We start from the raw sequence: 15,082 nt of genomic DNA on the forward strand, positions 1-15,082 counted from the left end.
AAGCAACATTCACTTGTTCCAGGTTCTGCAATTCAGAGAGTTGCTTGTCTTCTTTTTTTTTTATATATCATTGTAGATTCATTGCCCTTGAGGTTTGGACTTAGTCATCTAAAAACAAGCATCCTGAAGATGTCCCTTTGGCCTCTGAGATGGACATTTTTCACTGTCGTCTGGCATTTTATGGACTCAACAAATAATCATAAATATATATATATATATATATATATATATATATATATATATATATATATATATATATATATATATATATATATATATATATATATATATGCAGCTAGGAATGTCAACTGTTACCACTGAGAATATCTTGACCAGTTATGCATGTCGGTCTATCGGTTAATTTAACATGGGACATGAAGCTGCATGTGTGTCAAGCTTTCACAGCCAATTACAGAGCAGGCGAGAACGCAGCCAAATGAGTATTGCAAATGGTACAATTCAGAATCTCTGTTGCTCAGTCTTCTGATCGGCCTTTATAGAGACCACGATCAAACTATTTAGAGCGCATATCTGCCGAGAAGAAGCAGGCTGTGTGATCGGCACACCCTTAACGATGACCTGATCAAGACGTGGCAAAAAACTTCAGCCAACAGAAAATGAAATAGAAGGCAAGATATTTACAACACAAAACATTAAGATTTCAGCACAAAATGAATAGTGCCAAAACTCATAATGGATTCGATAGAGCCAGCATAAAAGAAAAGCGCCTCTTATTCCACATCAATTACGTTATTATATTTTGTATTAACCAGTTAGTTACCAGTTTATGGGTGTTAGCTATCAAAAGCAAAATAAACATAACTGACATCCCTAGTTGCCGCCCTACACTTTATTCTCACCACCACACCTGAGGGGGGTTTGTTTGCACAGCCTTCATACAATAAAAATTACTTGTGGGAGCATAATTTCACGTCATATTACCAAAACATGACCATGCAATGTTCTGTACAGGATAGCTTTACTAGTAAATAGCTTTACTGGATGTTTTTCTCAATCAAACCTGTCACTAATAACCTAAACTTAATAAACTGAGTTTTAAGACAGTACTGGAGACCATACACAAACTCTTTTGGATAAATTAACCAAAGGGCAAAGAGATTTAAAAAAAAGGACACTTATTAACCAAGAATATATACCAACTTGTCTTCAGTCTTTTTTAATCTATACATACATTCCCTTCTCTAAACAAACCTAAGTAGGCCTTAATCCAATTACAATGTATTTGCGCTGAGCCTGATGACTGTCAACAGTTAATTGTTCAACCCCTACCTTTCTTTCGTTGCGGTTTTGCATTCACTGCACTTGAACTCCCAGTGGAAGGTCAACTGGAAGAGAGGCTCCACCCACGAGTCCGACTCCAGCAGAAGCGGCATGGCAAATACCGGAGTTTCCCTCTGACCTGAAAAGAAGCACCAGCGCACAGCAGTTAGCGCATCGTGACAGGTAAGAGCGCTGGCAGAAGCTGCAGTTATGTTCTCCACTTCAAGATAATTTAAAGGAATTTTATCTGTGGACGAGACATGGGCTGAATTACAGAGATCACGTGTCAGCACGCCTGAAATGAAGAGTGTGTCACCTGCCTGTATCTCAACTGTATCGGCATTGTTTGCCCCCCTCACTATACTGGCCCATCTTTTTGTATGCAAGTTCTCTCACTTTCATTGACCAAGCAAAATCCAAAAAACAAAAACAATACTTTTTGTTTTCAGGTGATAATGGTTGCTATGAAATCTTAGAATCTGAACGGGGAGTTGTGCAAAATATCTAAAGCAGGATACATCAAGGTGGTAAAAAAACAACAATTTTTCTAACCACAGACCACTCCTCTATAGACACTTCTTTTAATCTCGGCCAAGAGGATTAAGCGATCAGTGGCATGTGTGTGTACTTGTGTGCGTGTGTTCGGAAGTGAGTGGGTGTCTGTCTGTGGCTCATCTTGCATTCTCGTAAAATTTGGGGTGCCCAGTTATGGCCGTCTTACATATTTTTCTGCCGTTGTATGAAGTGTCTAATACGACAATTTATAGCCGATTGCTTTACAGCCCATCGGTGTCTAGACAGGGATGGGGGGTATTTATTCAATCACACAATACAACGGTGGTCGTTGCAGACACACTTGGCAGAGATCTGCACTTCACTGAGTGCACCATTCATGTTTTCTCTGTAATGTTTGGCAAAGTAGTGGCTTTAGGCAATATGAAATCTAATATTAACGAATAGAAGGCTTGAGGGGTCCCGGGAGCACCGTGTGAAAAGCTTTCGCTCAGACATCTCTCCCTTGCTCAAGGTAGCTTGGGCCCACTTTGCACATTGTTCCCCATCAGTGCTGGTGGCTCTAGAAATAAAGTCCCAATACATATTGTAATCCCTTTCATGTATTCACTTCGTTACATCGATCAACTTCTCTATAGCTTCGTGGGACAGTCCGTCCTTGCTTCTTCAACGTCAAAAGGAAAAGTTAATATTCATCAAATGTAATACAAAAAGTAGCCTCAGCACCAGTATCTGATTTCAATATTAACCTTTGTTTTGTTTTGTCATCAATGTATTCTAATGTTCTCTTGCCTTTCTTATCGCATATAATACAAATGTATTTCAAATGGGATAAGGGAAACCTCAGATATGACACATCCATTCAGAAATTGATCCTCTGATTCGATCACATTGCTTTTTGGCTGCCACAAGCTGGAAATGGTGAGAACATTGATACCATGCAGGCTCACATATTGAACTCAACTCAAGTTAAAAGACTATATTCACATATAGGTTGTGTCAATGGAGACAGACACTAGTTATGAATATCCAATAGCCCTTTTCCATACTGAGCTTGGTTGAGTATGTTTTCACTGACTGAGCTTACCCAATTTGCAATGCAGCTTGGGCTGCAGTAGTTTGAAGACTGACATCCTGAGACAGTGTAGATCTGCATCAGCCTTTTGCAGCACATGATTTGGTACCCTCACAGCGCCATCTTAACAGAAACACCACACATAAATGCATTGCATTATATTGTAAAAACACAGAAATGATTCAGCTGTAAATGAGCTTCAAATGTTTTTTACTCAGTGGGACTTGTTTCCCTGTTGATAGCACTATATTTACAGTCAGGTGACGGTACGATATCTGTGCCAGTCAAAAATATTTTCATTTGAAACAAACGTCATGGTTAGTTCAGCCAAATCACAACAACCAAATCTAGTGTATCCCTTGTATAATTTTAGCAATGCAGACCGTTTCAGTTTAATGTCCCCATATTTAGGTTCTGCTCAAACATCTGCCACCATCCCAATCAAATGAAGGTCATATTGCTGAAATATTTCAATAGTCAATGTTTTGTTTCTGCACAAACCCCTCCATTTTATTGAGGTTGTAGAAGAATTATAATGGATTAATAGCTTAAAACCTGGACAACTCAATCCACAACAACCAGCAAGCCTAGATAGGTGCAGAGGGTATAGGTGATTCTGCTCTTTACATGACATGAAGAGTCTGAGATTAGTGTATTTTACAAACAAGAACATTAGAAGCAAAGAAGAAATGTCTAACTCTGTTGATTGCACCACACAGACTGTTGGAATGGCATTACACTCACAGGCATCCTGGCATCATCTGTTTAACTTACCTCTGCCAGTCTGTTGATGGACTTGGATGGAAGCACAAATGTCTTCATATCCTCTCATCAGCTGCCAGACAGATGATTGGGAAGGCTCATCTTTAGGTTTACACTTTCCCAAGCTCTTACAGTTCACCAAAGCAACAAGCAATGAGTCCAGCCAACACAGGTTGTCGCTGTTCCTCCAAAAAGGTTGATTTTGAACAGATACAAGCTCCTCTGACTTCGTCAGCACGGCAAAGGACAAACCTTCCATTTCTGACTTAATGCCTCCTATGTCCTTACATGCGGTGATGTCTGCAGTCAGTGATTTCTGTTCTGTCCTTGCTGTCTGCTCATTGTGCGAAGGCAATGGAGTATTGATTTCAGTTGGAAAAATGTCCTCGCTTGTGAAAAAGGACCGATTGTAGTCCAGATTGCAGCATATGCTCAGCACTTCATGAGGACTCTTCACTTGCCTGTAGTCATTCTCTGCCTCTGAGGCAACAGGAACACCACGGTGAGGAGAGAGCGCAGGTGCATCCCCATCGGCGATCCACAAGGCTTCTGATGAGCACTGCAGGTGTCCAGCTGGTGTCAAGCATGTAGGGGGAGCAAAACCATCTGCACAAGCAGCACTCTCTGGTTCCTTGACCAGAACATCATCCTCATAATCTAGTGACTCCCATCCTGCTGTCTCTGCAACTGGAGAATCCCTGTATCCATTCACCTTCCCCTCTTCTGCCTTGGGTGCTGCATGATGGCCATTATTGACAATGTTTAAGACACCATGCTCTACTGGGCTGACAAGTGTATCTGTAACACTCTGGGGACCAAGACTGTCACTTGATCGCAAGCGTTTGTGTCCGGGTGTAATCAACTCTTCCTTTTCCAGTGCCAAGGAATTCTTTCTTTTGTTCTTAACAGTGGGCTCCACAGGATGCAAGGTAGCCAAAACATCCTCCAAGGACCGGCTGACCAGAGGGAAAAGGCACTATGTAGGAAAGGATACAGAAATGTTAACATGGCAGGTAGAAATAACGTCATGAAACATGGCTAGTCTGTGTGTGTGTGTAAATAGACTTGTACTTGTATAGCGCTTTTCTAGTCTTTCAACCACTTTAACACTACATTACATCATTCACACACTGATGGCAAGAGCCACCTGTCCATCAGGACTAACTAACATTCACACACTGTAGGCACAGCTACGGGAGCAATTTTGTGGTTAAGTGTCTTGCCCAAGGACACAACAACATGGGCTAGCGGAGTCGGGGATTGAACCGCCGATCCTCTGATTGAAGGACAACCATGCTCACCACTGAGCCACAGATGCTCAGTGTCTGTGTCTGTCTGTCAGCAGTCCTGGGACTAACCTGTGAATTTGTGCAGAGGGTGACTGAGTCCTCGAGGTTGATGCGATAAGAGCGCAGAGCATAGGTCAAGCCCTTCGATGTACACCAGGGACAATACTCCAGTGAAGCAGCTCTTTCCTGAACCTTTTACAAAAGTTTGAAAAACACAAAGTTAACAGAAATGTGGTCTTAATTATGAAAACAGACCTCGACAAAAAAATTAATTAAACCCAAGTTATCAAACAGTTTTACAAAACATGCAGAACTTTAAAAAAAAACTAAATCAGATTTTTTACCTTTGTTGAACATGAAATTTGAGCCTGCATACATTTTCATCAGATGAATGTAACTTCAGTGCCATATTTCAGCCATATATTTCAACTTTCCCCCACCTGTCATCAGCATTCATTTTTGTATCCTTCCAATCACATTTAAATAGTCGTCTGAACATTAGAGGAACAAAACACAAAAAACAGTAGGAAGGTTTGGTTGATTTACCTTGCAGAATTTGAGCATACAAGTAAGAGTAAGAACTACTGAAAGTAATTGTCAATTTTTTGTGTTTTAGCAAACCTATAAGTAATAGATGTATTCCATGTCGTACACAGTTTCTAACAAAACACACACCCTTTGATTCCACATTATGAGCTTCGAATCTGCCAAATACTTTCGCCTTTTACTACCAAAGATTTCTATTTGTGTTTTTTGGGGGGGATTTGGATTGGTACTGCCCATTCACAGTATTTTTTCTCAAATACAATTCAGCTTTGCGCAAGTGACAAGAGTTAGAGGAAAACAAGAGCTCTACTGACTTTTCCCAAATACCCTGCCAGTGGTGAGGCCAAAGCCCCCAAACCAGTGTCTTCGCCAGTCATTGGCAAACCACTGCTGCTCCTCTGGTCCACGGGTTTCCAGTACCATTCAAAAAATATTACCATGTCACTGCAACCTGGCTCACCTCTGGAGGAGCTGGGGAGAACAATACAGCACCACACAGGGGGAAATTACTTGCATGTTATGTATGAGACAACAGAAATGTGCGATTTGACTATAATGTATGGAATGATAACTTCTCCAAACCAGGTCCCAAAATGGGTTTCCCTGCCCATTTACACGAAACTAACCGAAAGACAAATATAGGTGGGCACACGTGGGACCACCGGGCCAGCTACAGTATACTCTGCCACCTATGGTGAAGCACAAGGATATGGGTTTAACAATTAAACTGCACAAAAAGCGTATACTATACAGCGTTTTAATGTCAAAATGTAACTGGCGTTACAGCGGTTAGCAGCACTGAGTTAAGAGGCTTCTACAAAGGCCAATACAGCAGATGCGCTTTACTTAACAACAAAATCATGTAAGAAGATGGTTAACGACCAGTTTATATGAGCTGGATAATGCATTAAGGCTATTGCGACCTGTGCTGAAACCGGTCAAATGTAATGTTAAGATAAACTCAATTAAGAAGTCTACATGCAAGAACAAAAATACCAGGCACTGCATTTGGCGGCTAGCATGCTAACATATTAGCCTTAAACCGAGCACTAATTTCAGTCGCCAGTCTCGTTTTTCTGTTACCGTGAATACAAGTGTATACGTACCGATAGCAAATTTAAAACATATGTGATATTATGATGCTGATCTGCAGAATCCATGCACCCATAACTGCATTTATGTATGAATCCCCGCCTGCGGAGTAAGTCCATGTGCACCCTTATGCCAGTTCGTACAAGAAACGTTGGTTTTCCGTTGGGCAGCGGTTGTGCATCACTCTTAGTCTTCCCCCCTCGGACAGAACAAAGGTTCCGTGGACCCCACTTGGTAGTTCAAGTGAACTGCAGTTGCTAGTGCTCAGATTATTCTTCATGTTGAGAAGGCTCTGTCCACGAAACCGGGACTAATAATCAGTCTGAGCACATGAACAGGGACGTAATAAAAGACACGGTGCATTTCATAACGTTGTATGCATTTCATAACGTTCAATAACATAATTAACTATCATTGATCTATTTGTATTTATTCATTGTCTTCAAAGGCATCATTTTAGAAGGTAAATATAAACCTGAATGCCATGTTTTTAAGAGTGAAACATGACGTGCTTGTCTAAAAAGTTCAATTTTAATTATAATTTTCAACATCATTTTATAAACTTTGTATTATTATTATTATTATTATTACTACTAGTGATATGGTAGTAGTAGTAGTAGTAGTAGTAGTAGTAGTAGTAGTAGTAGTAGTAGTAGTAGTAGTAGTAGTAGTAGTAGTAGCAGCAGCAGTATTCACATGATTAGATAATACATTGCATAATGGCATTACATAAATGTCTCATTCATCGAGTTTTACTTATCTGGTTTTATAATTAATCCTGATTTATTCATTTGAGAGGTAGAAGGGGGAAGTTGGTCAGGTGGGGTTGGGATGGGGGTTGTATATGTCCCTCACCCTGGTTCTAAAATACAGCCCGCACAACTCTCCAACACACATACACATTTACAGACGTGCATAAACCTCTCCATCCACCTCCACCCAGTCCCGCCTCTTGCATGTGCCATCCTCTCTTAAGCCCCTCCTGTATCTGCTGCTCTCCTGTCCTCTATTTTCCTCTTGATGACAAAATGAATTTGCATATCTTTCCCTGTGAGCGCTCATTAGAATGCATAAAACGGCCGCCTCCTCGCCTCATGAGCAGGCTATAGCTTTCTGCCGTGGCATCTCCTGATGCAAAATGAGACAGCCAGGCAGCATCACAGGCAGACATGTGGCTTGAGTCTGGGTTGTGATTGGCATTTAGAATCAGTTCACCCTTCCCTTTCTTAATTCAAGGATAAGGATACAACTCTGTGTCGGCCATTTTTCTTTGTTTCTATATTGGCTGCTAAGCAGATGCATATTTATTAGAAACCATTTCCATATTAAATGCATTAGAAACAATTGATCCTGTCTTACGCATGTGGTTATACTATTACCATCAGTGGATACATGATTATTTTTGCAAATCATAATAAACATGAACATTTTCTTTATTTTAGAACCCCACCCCCACCACCTCATTTAAGACAGGTCTTTAAGGTCAGATAATTGCATTACATCCACTTTCCGTAGAATAATACACTATATATTATATAATATCCAGAGAGGCCTCTTTCACATTATGAACTCATCCTCCGGAAGTTTCTGCAGACTGGCTGTTATAAGAACACCCTTTTTTCCTCTGTTTATATGTGCCAGAGTTTTACCTGGTGGCTCCCTATATGTCACAAACAACAGCATACTTTAATGTAAATGTGAAATGTAAACAAAATACACATGCACAATTCTTGAATTTGTAACCCCTCGTCATGTTCAGTAACACCACCAAGGGCAATGTATACGGGTCAGATGACAATGACACAATTAATGGGAACAACACTGATTAAATACATTCTAATATTTGTCTGGTGGTGGCGCTAGAGCAAGCTCTCAAGGTCATCCAACTTATTACAGTAGTTTTCTTTGGCACAAATCAAATTGCATGTGTAACCTTATAAGATGTGTTGTTGATCAGACAAACAAGCAAATGTTCAATTACATGACATATCTTGACTCAATTGTACAGGCACAGCACAACAAAATGTGGTTTCAGAGTGTTGTTGAATTTGTATCAGATACATAAGAGAGGAAAACGGGTGGAAAAACTGTGAAACCTTGTGGGATAGGATATATATTATCTCTCCTTTATTATAATCTGTATGAAATCATAAACAAATGGGTTATAGTTGTTCTTAAGTAAAAATATTATTCTATTTAAACAAATCAGGAACTGCTTTAAGAGCTGCCTTGCGTCTGTTTATGTTATATGTGGGTAATACATTAAATCCCCCTATTGTCTTTTGCCAAAGTAAGTACTTTGTAATTTAGGTATTTAACCATGTAATTGCCCAGAACGATGTTTTGGTTGAGAGTGAAAAGCCCATGATGAGGCTAAAAGACCTGGTGTTACATCTATGGGACCTGCAATTAGAAAGTTTGAATAGGTTGCAAAATATATAATCATTATTTAACTCAGCCTCATTAAAAATAAATAAATCCTGTAGACCTGAATGATTGTAAAAATCCTTCTTTCTAACTATAAACTAACTTTGGCTAAAAGTGCAAAGTGTCTCTTTGATCTCCATTATGTGTGCATTAATTGTGGATGAGCAGCACACTATCATCTTTTAATCAGCTACTGTATATGAAGCCTATAAAAACAAGGTCGAAAACACATTGTCCAGATACAAATATAAACGATCCATCTCGAAGCCCAGCAGGCTAGTTATCATGATTTAATACCTGTTGATACATTCCTATCATCCTAATCAGGACTACAGGCTCAAAAGCAAACATCGTGGCTATAGCACTACATAAGTGCCTGCTAAAAGTAATGATTATGTATACCTGTCGGAGAGACTAGAAAAACACTGTGTGGTAAAGTCAGCGTGGTGACGTTTTCTGAAATTAAAATCAGGGTGTAATTAAAAGGCAAACCATTAACCATAATGCCATTGTGTTTTCATTCTAACTCGCAGCCAACTCCTTTAATATGTCATATCCAGTGCGTAACTGTGCCCTAAGGAATGAGCAAACACGTCTATTACCTTTAAAACGCGAATACGGGACGCACACTTTATGTGTTTTTTAAGTAATAATTAGCAAATAAGCTCACGCGCATTGAGGAGAATATACAATGGGAGCTGGTTGATGAAGAGGGACAGTCCATCCAACACAATCGCACAACATTGCACAGGCGCCTCGTCCACTGCCTACAAGCGCTCCACGTTGTCTCATTCATTTAACTTGCCTACTGTACACTGTGCTCAACGTAGTGAATTCAATACTATGGCAAACACACTACACTACTACCAGCTCCAGCATGCTGGGACGGCAATATTTTCGTATCCACGCGCTTCAGAAAACTCTGGTGACGTTTCACAAAAGGCAGCCAATGGGTGCTCGTCTTCTATTAGGACAATGAAAACCCTCCGTCCAATAGGAGGAGCCCCAGACTGGGCGCTGGCCAATGGCGTGAGAGCCCCGCCGAGAGTAATGTTAGAGAGCTGAAGGCTGAAGACACTGCGTATCGCCCGTGTTCCCTCACACACAGCCATTGCAGAGCATTGAGATCCAGCCATAGTCCCTTGGTAAGTATCACACACGAAAATTTGAAGTGTTGGTAATGATGATTTCGACGATAACATGTATAAATATCTTACTCATGTGTTTGCTACGATCGTGTACGAGGCCTCTTAGGACTCGCGGATGATTTTATTGCGTTGAAATGTAAAAAAAACAAGAATTAACGGCGGTAAGCAGGTACCGGTTACATTACCCCGGCTGGGAGTGTAGACCAGACGCTCTAAAAAAAAGGACGAAATTAATATTAACCTTGACGGAAATCGACGAAAATCCTTGCTTTTGTTAAATAGAAGTAATTTTGTATATTACTGTTGTGTCGTTTTCCCATAATGGAGTAAAAGCAAACGGCAGACATCGCGTAAAAATGTATAAATGTCTAGCGGACAACACGGTTAACGACAATGGTATAGGAGCCTGGCCGCTGCGGCGCGTTGCGAAGATGAACGGCTGTCATGAGAAGGCTGGAGAGCGTGCGGGGTTTTAACGTTTAACAACCGAACATTTAAAAAAAAATAAAAACATGAGAAAAAGACAGACCGGCTCAAAACATACGCGGTCGTGTGTTTGCTCGCATTAATTCGGCCGAGAAGACGGCGAAAAAATTACCTCACGATCTGCGCTTTTACTGTAATGGCTGACTGTATTCGCATTGGAGTCGAAGCACAGCGAGGCGAATGGGAAGCTAGCGACAAGAGGCGCAGTTCAGCTCAACTTTTTCTAACCGGGTTTTCTCGAGAAACAAACCGGTAACTATAAAATGTAACGACGTCAAAAGAAAGATCAACCTTTCGTCTTTCCAACGACCCCGTTATGGTATTTTTCCGCCGCTTTTGAGACGTTTTAATCGCGGATTGAAAAGAGGTGGCTGCCGCGGTCGCTCTGCCCTCTATTGCATGCAGTGCGCCGACACAAAGAGAAGGAGCCATATTCTCCATGTTAGTGGATGAAGACGAGCGGCCATTAGGAGCTCATAGAAACCAAGGCAGTAGCACAGCCCGCGCATAGACTCAGTGCAGACCCAACGTATTACTATACAAGCCGGCGAGTGCAATAGGAAGCAATCGGGGAAATATTTTGTCAAGATCGCCGGCTTTGCAGACATATTTGTCACGTTGCAAAGCGAACTGAAGGGAGGGAGGAGACATTTGAGGGGGACTTTCTTTCATGAAGAAGGCATTCTCACAAAATGGAAGAAGAAATATTGCCGTCGTTGTTGACCTCCTTTTCCACAACGAAAGCCTATGCGCCATTGCTACTCCAGCTTAACTGGGACTTACAGTAGCGTGTGATGGGGGGAAATGTACAGGAACATTTAAGCAGTTTTAAACATATTGACAAAAGCAGTGGAATGATTTCTAGAACATGACAACATGAAGACTGACTGTCAAATCACATTGAAGTGTTGTATTTTCAATAAATACGGCTTTTTGTGTCTTTTTTTGTGTCAAAGTTATTTGTTTGATGAAACATGAACGTGAATGAAACGGAAGGTTTCCAGAAGACCTTTTGTTGTTGCAGATGAGATTTTAAAGCCTCTATTTCTTCGAAAACACGAGTCATTATATCTTCGCTCCAGAGTCCCACGGAGGGCTGCGGGTTATGTTGCACTTGGGGGAACTTTGGCAGTTTCGTGTGGCAGTCACATTGCTGCATTGAAAAACATGTATTTATGGGTGTTTATGTCATTTTATTTTTTTTAATCCGGAGCGATGTGTTGAGCCACTTTTATACCACGGACCACTCTGTTTTATGGAGAGGCCACAGCGCAGATCGCTTCGCCGTATAAAGTCCTTTTCATCTGTTCCGGGCGGCTCTGCTTCAGCGGAATGTTTCTGCGGGTCTTTAACTTCGCGCAGTTTGACAGCGAGAGGGCGGGTCACTTAGCGCCATCAATACCAGCGGCCTAATGGGGAGAAATCAAAGACGGTGCCATTGTATGACACCAGTAACACAATAGATGACTATAACGTTGTTATATATTGTATATTATGGTTTAAAAATATAATTTATAAAAACATACTTTTTTCCATATATACATTTCCAATTTTTTTTATGTTTATAAAGCTTTTAGGATGTATACATTGGGCCATTTGTCACAACACCCCAGACAGTTGTCACTTAATCCTCTTTCCAAAGTAGACCTAGACCAATAACATTTAATATTTTGAAAAGTCATGCAATTGCAAAGCTAATCTAAACCTTTTTTTTTTTAAGATACCGCAGTCAAGATGGTGAGAGAACCAGGAAAGCCGAGGGGCAAGATGTCCTCCTATGCCTATTTTGTCCAGACCTGTCGGGAGGAGCACAAGAAGAAACACCCTGAAGCTTCTGTTAACTTTGCTGAGTTCTCCAAAAAGTGCTCTGAGCGATGGAAGGTAGGATTAATGGATGATGGTGATCTAATAGAGTAAGTAGTTGCTTAAATTCCAAATTGTATTTTAGAGAATGGATTAATATGCCACTCTTAATTGGTGAACATCAACAACAATTCAGGTTCAGGATGTTGGATAATTTATACGGGTCTTAAAATCAGACCCCCCCCCCCCCCAACCTAGCAAATCTGAAGAATGAATACCCTGAATACTTGTGTACAAAGGTTGTTGCCACAGACGGTACAATCAGCAAGCTCCTTATTTTTTCAGCCAATGACTCTTAAGGAGAAGGGGAAATTTGAAGACCTTGCCAAGCAGGACAAGGTCCGCTATGAGAGGGAGATGATGAGCTACGTCCCACCCAGGGGATCCAAGAAGAAGAGGTTCAAGGACCCCAACGCTCCCAAGAGACCCCCGTATGTCAACACTTAATGGTTTTATAGCCTCTTGATTAATGTCTCTTTCTGCAGAACAAATCAAATCTGAATCACTAGCAGTTGACTTATGTTGTAAAAACACAATATGAACCATTGTTATACTCCATTGTTATACCCCAGATCTGCCTTCTTCATCTTTTGCGCCGAGTATCGCCCTAAGGTGAAAGGCGAGACCCCTGGTCTCACCATTGGAGATGTGGCTAAGAGGCTGGGTGAGATGTGGAACGGCACCGCTTCAGAGGACAAGCAGCCCTTTGAGAAGAAGGCGGCTAAACTGAAGGAGAAGTATGAGAAGGTAAAGATATCCGTTGTATTGATACATATTTTACAAAAGATAATTCACATTGCTGCTGCTCTCCCTTGAGAGCTTTGATGACAAATGACTGGGCCTCGGCACAAGTTAAATATCTCTCCATTCCTCCATCGCAGGATGTCGCAGCATACCGCGCTAAGTCCAAACCAGGCGCCGGCGGGGCAGCGACCGCAGCAGCAGCCGGAAAAGCTCCGGCCAAGGTGGAGAAGAAGGTGGAAAACGACGATGACGACGACGACGATGATGACGACGAGGAAGACTTTGATGATGATGATGACTAGTAGATTGCGGGTGACTTATGAAGTGTTCATGTTCTTGTTTATAATGCATTTAACCCCAATGTACACACTTAACTGACTGAAATAAAATACGTTAGTATCCAAGGGGTAGAAAAAAAGAAAAAAAGGCTGTGTATATCAGTTGTTTTTATGCTGTACAGTTTTTTTCTCCTTTTTGTATAGTTGACACTACACAAGTATCGTGTCTGTATCTTTCTGCCAGTCTTATTTTTTCAGTGATAGTTCCTAGACCACTATCCTGCCTGGTACAGTGTAAAGGGGTGGGCTTACAGTATTTAGCCTTGCTAGAGGTGCACAGCACATAAAAAAACGTTCTGAGTGTTTCTTCTTCCTTTTCCCGATATGTTATCAAAAATGAAGTATCACAGTTGTTTTAATGATCTTTATGTACCACTGTAATAGCAAAAATAAGAAAAAAACAGCTTGTTTGTTGTTGAAATTTAAATTGCTTCTGATGTCAATAAACTTCTTTTTTTTTAAACTTTTGTATTGTGTGTGTAATGCCCGTTTATAAGGTATTGCTCATTTTCTCTGAGGTTTCCTCACAATATTAAATGTGTCTTTTGATGAGAGCAGACTAATTTAAATGAACACTAATACACAATTATATAACATGCCTGGTGCGTACCAGTAGTGATGAGATAAACCGCAGCTTTATCAAAACACCTATTTTGTTTTTTTGCACTGAAATATGTCAATATTTGTCAAACTGAATGCAAGCAATTGAACATAACTGATGATTAATATCAAACACAAGGCTATACAAATGATAATTCTCAGTAAGAGTAATTCTTTCTGGTGGGGAGTCTTTTGTGTTTACTTGCTTACTCATTGACATGATGCTGGGAGACAATTGAATAGAGTGAAACCCATCTTACGACTGATAAGCTGTGCCTAAGAAGTATGACTCGTCACCAAAACTATTTATGTATCGTGTGTTTTAGCCTTCTGAGGGTGAAAACAAGCATTACATTATTGAAGCTCCTTTGCCTGGCGGAGGGACACTGAAAGTTTTAGCATGATTGCTCCGCATGTCTACATGCATCACTGACGGTTACTGTTTTATTTAGATACAGCTGCTCCATCTGTCACATACTCCTATCCAGGGTAAAAAAAAAAAAAAAGAACATTTATATAAGAAGGATTATGTGCTTTGAAAAAACAACAACAGTGACATACGATTATGGTTGATGTGTACAAACCACCGCAGTCCAAACCTTAACAGGCACACACTCGCATACTGTACATTGTGGTGTCAACAACACATGCACCCTCCCATGGGAGAGAGCTTATTCAGACAGGGGTTACCAACCCTCAGCCTGAGCATAGAAATGAGCTGAGCACCACAGACGTGTCACAGATCTGTGGTGTAAATGAAAAGGATGTGTCTTCTTCTATGCTGCATATCTGCTCAGTCAGAGCACTAATATCAGCCTTGGCCCACTCACTGAGCCTTGGCATCAAGTAGGCTAGACGACAGGCAGACACAGGGCAGCAGCTGACCTCCGCACTGCTCTGATAAAGCCCGGCCGGTCC

General features: G+C 41.0%; 2 protein-coding genes across 2 annotated transcripts in view; one reads left to right on the top strand and one right to left on the bottom strand.

The window, feature by feature from the left end:
• uspl1 (ubiquitin specific peptidase like 1) overlaps positions 1-5,921 on the bottom strand; it is a 14,834-nt gene extending 8,913 nt beyond the window's left edge. The window contains exons 1-5 of the mRNA XM_079236215.1: positions 5,781-5,921; positions 4,990-5,112; positions 3,644-4,607; positions 2,882-2,992; positions 1,291-1,420 (exon numbers count right to left, since the gene is read on the bottom strand). Coding sequence (XP_079092341.1) covers positions 1,291-1,420; positions 2,882-2,992; positions 3,644-4,607; positions 4,990-5,112; positions 5,781-5,906 — 1,454 coding nt within the window. The 5' untranslated portion in view covers positions 5,907-5,921. The remainder of the gene's footprint in view (positions 1-1,290; positions 1,421-2,881; positions 2,993-3,643; positions 4,608-4,989; positions 5,113-5,780) is intronic.
• Positions 5,922-10,054: 4,133 nt separating this feature from the next.
• On the top strand, positions 10,055-14,031 carry hmgb1a (high mobility group box 1a). The gene is made up of 5 exons (XM_079238023.1): positions 10,055-10,130; positions 12,340-12,500; positions 12,768-12,913; positions 13,055-13,229; positions 13,364-14,031. Exons 2-5 carry the CDS (start codon positions 12,354-12,356, stop codon positions 13,526-13,528), a joined length of 633 nt encoding a protein of 210 aa, XP_079094149.1. The 5' UTR covers positions 10,055-10,130; positions 12,340-12,353; the 3' UTR covers positions 13,529-14,031.
• Positions 14,032-15,082: the final 1,051 nt, after the last annotated feature.

Source organism: Taurulus bubalis (assembly GCF_910589615.1).
Source record: "Taurulus bubalis genome assembly, chromosome: 2".
Lineage (NCBI taxonomy): Eukaryota > Metazoa > Chordata > Actinopteri > Perciformes > Cottidae > Taurulus > Taurulus bubalis.

Bases quoted from the DNA above. Each gene is read 5' to 3' on its own strand.
- hmgb1a (XM_079238023.1), top strand. From the start codon at position 12,354: ATGGTGAGAGAACCAGGAAAGCCGAGGGGCAAGATGTCCTCCTATGCC. The intron at 12,501-12,767 runs GTAGGATTAATG...TTATTTTTTCAG, and splicing joins AGTGCTCTGAGCGATGGAAG to CCAATGACTCTTAAGGAGAA. The intron at 12,914-13,054 runs GTATGTCAACAC...GTTATACCCCAG, and splicing joins AACGCTCCCAAGAGACCCCC to ATCTGCCTTCTTCATCTTTT.